The 2,339-nt window shown below is 42.8% G+C and overlaps 1 protein-coding gene across 1 annotated transcript in view; it reads left to right on the forward strand.

Moving 5' to 3' along the window:
• SMG6 (SMG6 nonsense mediated mRNA decay factor) overlaps window positions 1-2,339 on the forward strand; it is a 214,962-nt gene that overhangs the window by 112,850 nt on the left and 99,773 nt on the right. Inside the window, exon 6 of the mRNA XM_030222212.1 lies at window positions 818-1,019. Within this exon, the coding sequence (XP_030078072.1) occupies window positions 818-1,019 (202 nt within the window). The remainder of the gene's footprint in view (window positions 1-817; window positions 1,020-2,339) is intronic.

Genomic DNA, 2,339 nt, shown 5'->3' on the forward strand with positions numbered 1-2,339 from the left:
TTTCAGTTTGTAAAATGGATGTTCATGCTGGATGTTTCCAGCACATGGACGTCCATCTCACATAGTTTTCAACAGGTTGTATCCTGTTATACATGTGAGATGGACGTCCGTTTGGGACAATCTGACTTGGGCGTGCTTTCAAAAATGCCCCTTCATGTGTATCTAGACACCACTATGTATATGTTCTAGCACTATAGAAATAATAGTTAGTAGCAAACAAGACTGTTGTGGTTGTGTTGCATGTATGTAGTGATAGATACTGGAGACGACAGTCTAGCAAGATCTGATCATCTAGTTAAGATCAAGAAGGAACCTTTTTCAGTGCTGTGAAAAAATCTAGCTTTCGGGCTAAATTTAATTAACCATTTATTCAAACAAATAGCACAAATGATGTTTGATGAGTATACATTATGGGTATCCTGAAAACCAGATCTCAGTGTGGCACTCAGTACCTGTAACTGAGTATCTCAGGGCTTATTATTCTAAAGGGCTTGGGGTGTCAATGAGATTACTAACAAATATTGTTTGCTATTTGTTCTTGATCCATCCTTCACCCCCCCCCCCCCCCCACCATTCCTGATCCTTTTCTTTTCTTCCCTAACACCCTTCTTCCTGATCCTTCTTTCCGTTCTCCCATTCCTGATCTCTCTACTCCCCAATCACCCTCACCCATTCCTGATACTTTCTGCCTGGCTACCCCTATTTGTGATCTTCCCTTCAGACCTGACTTTTTCTTCCTTGCACTTCCCCAGCCTACCTCATCTTCGAAACCTTCTTTTCCCTCTCTATTACTGATTTCTCATGTCTCTTCTCCCAGGGCCTCCGTGGATGTGTGGGTGACACTGGCAGAGTTCTGTAATGTTCTCACTACAGTGAATCAGTTGGAGGTGCCCCTGTACAAGGACCCTGATGATGACCTCACCCTTCTTGTCCTGGAAGAGGACCGGCTATTGTCCGGATTCATCCCCCTTCTGGCCACCCCCCAAGACCCCTGTTACATGGAGAAAACCTCGGACAAGGTCAGCAGCAGGGCATCCCTTCTCCTTTCCATTCTCTCCTATTCTTTTCTTTTTTTTAGTGTATTCTTGGGAAGTTTTCTGTGCAAACGGAACACGATTAAGTCATTGAGAAGGGTGTTAAGGGAAAATATCGACCTTTTAACCGCTCACATCCAGCTCTGTGTCATGAAAAAACCTTCTGGACTTCCTTTGGTGTGTGTGTGCTTGCTGGCACGCTGTATATACCATCATTTCCTCACTTGTTTAAATAGTGCAGCTTGTGTTGGCAGCATCTCACATTGCTCCAAATGGTTTGCATCATGCATAAAGCCCCCCTCCCCCACCCCAGGACGCAGGCCAGTGCCTTCCCCAGTTTTAAGAGGAAAGTGATAAATAGGCAACTAGAGAGCAGCAGACACCATATGTGAACTTTAAAAAAAGGCTTTTAGGAAAAGCAGGCGTCCCTTCCCCCTACAGCAGTATCGCATCAGCCTTCCTTTCAGTTGGCATTTTAAATGAATGAATAGGAGCATTTGAACCTGGTGTCTGCCCTCTTGAAGCCAGATTCTCTCACTTTTTCTTCTACAAAAATATGATTTTCAACTGTGTATGCACCCTATCATCTCCCTATGCCCAGGAATGTGAACCGCTACGTTGAGTTTTGTTGTGTATGAGCATTTATATCTTTACACCCTACTGATATCAGTAGCTGTGAGGGGGGAGGGGAATGGGAGATGTACTTTAAACCTATAAATCTTATTTTGCCATTTTGTTGATGGTTCTTTCCCACAACGTGTCCAGCTTGTGTGTTAGAGGGATGCTGGTTATAAATGTTCTGCAGCCCCAAAATTCCTTGGTGCTCTGATACTAAATTGTGCTGATGCTATGGAAAGGGTGGTATAGTAAATCACATAGTAAACATAAACATACATCTAGTATGGTAGAAAACTGATTGCCAACAGCGAGTATAGAATCATACCTGGTTCTGAGTTTCATCAGTAGGTAGCCTTGAGCATCACTCTTCTGAACTGGTATAGCAAAATGTACTGGTCTACAGTGCCTTTCAACGTGATTTAATCATTGTCATCACGAGTGGTGACCCATATGGACATTTATGGGAATCGGCTGTGATTTGGCAGGGCACCTTTGTAAGGTACAAATCACCTTTTCCTCAGACTGTTCACTTATATTGAAGTAGTATGTCCAGGTATCATCTAAGATTTTCTGTAGGTCACCTCTTGAACTGAAGTCATTGGGCTTTAATAATTTAAATGAGTATCTGAAGCTCATAGGATTAGATGAGTAAGTTTGGTAACTTTCTACAAATAAAGTATGAGGACT

The sequence above is a fragment of the Microcaecilia unicolor genome, chromosome 13 (assembly GCF_901765095.1).
Source record: "Microcaecilia unicolor chromosome 13, aMicUni1.1, whole genome shotgun sequence".
Lineage (NCBI taxonomy): Eukaryota > Metazoa > Chordata > Amphibia > Gymnophiona > Siphonopidae > Microcaecilia > Microcaecilia unicolor.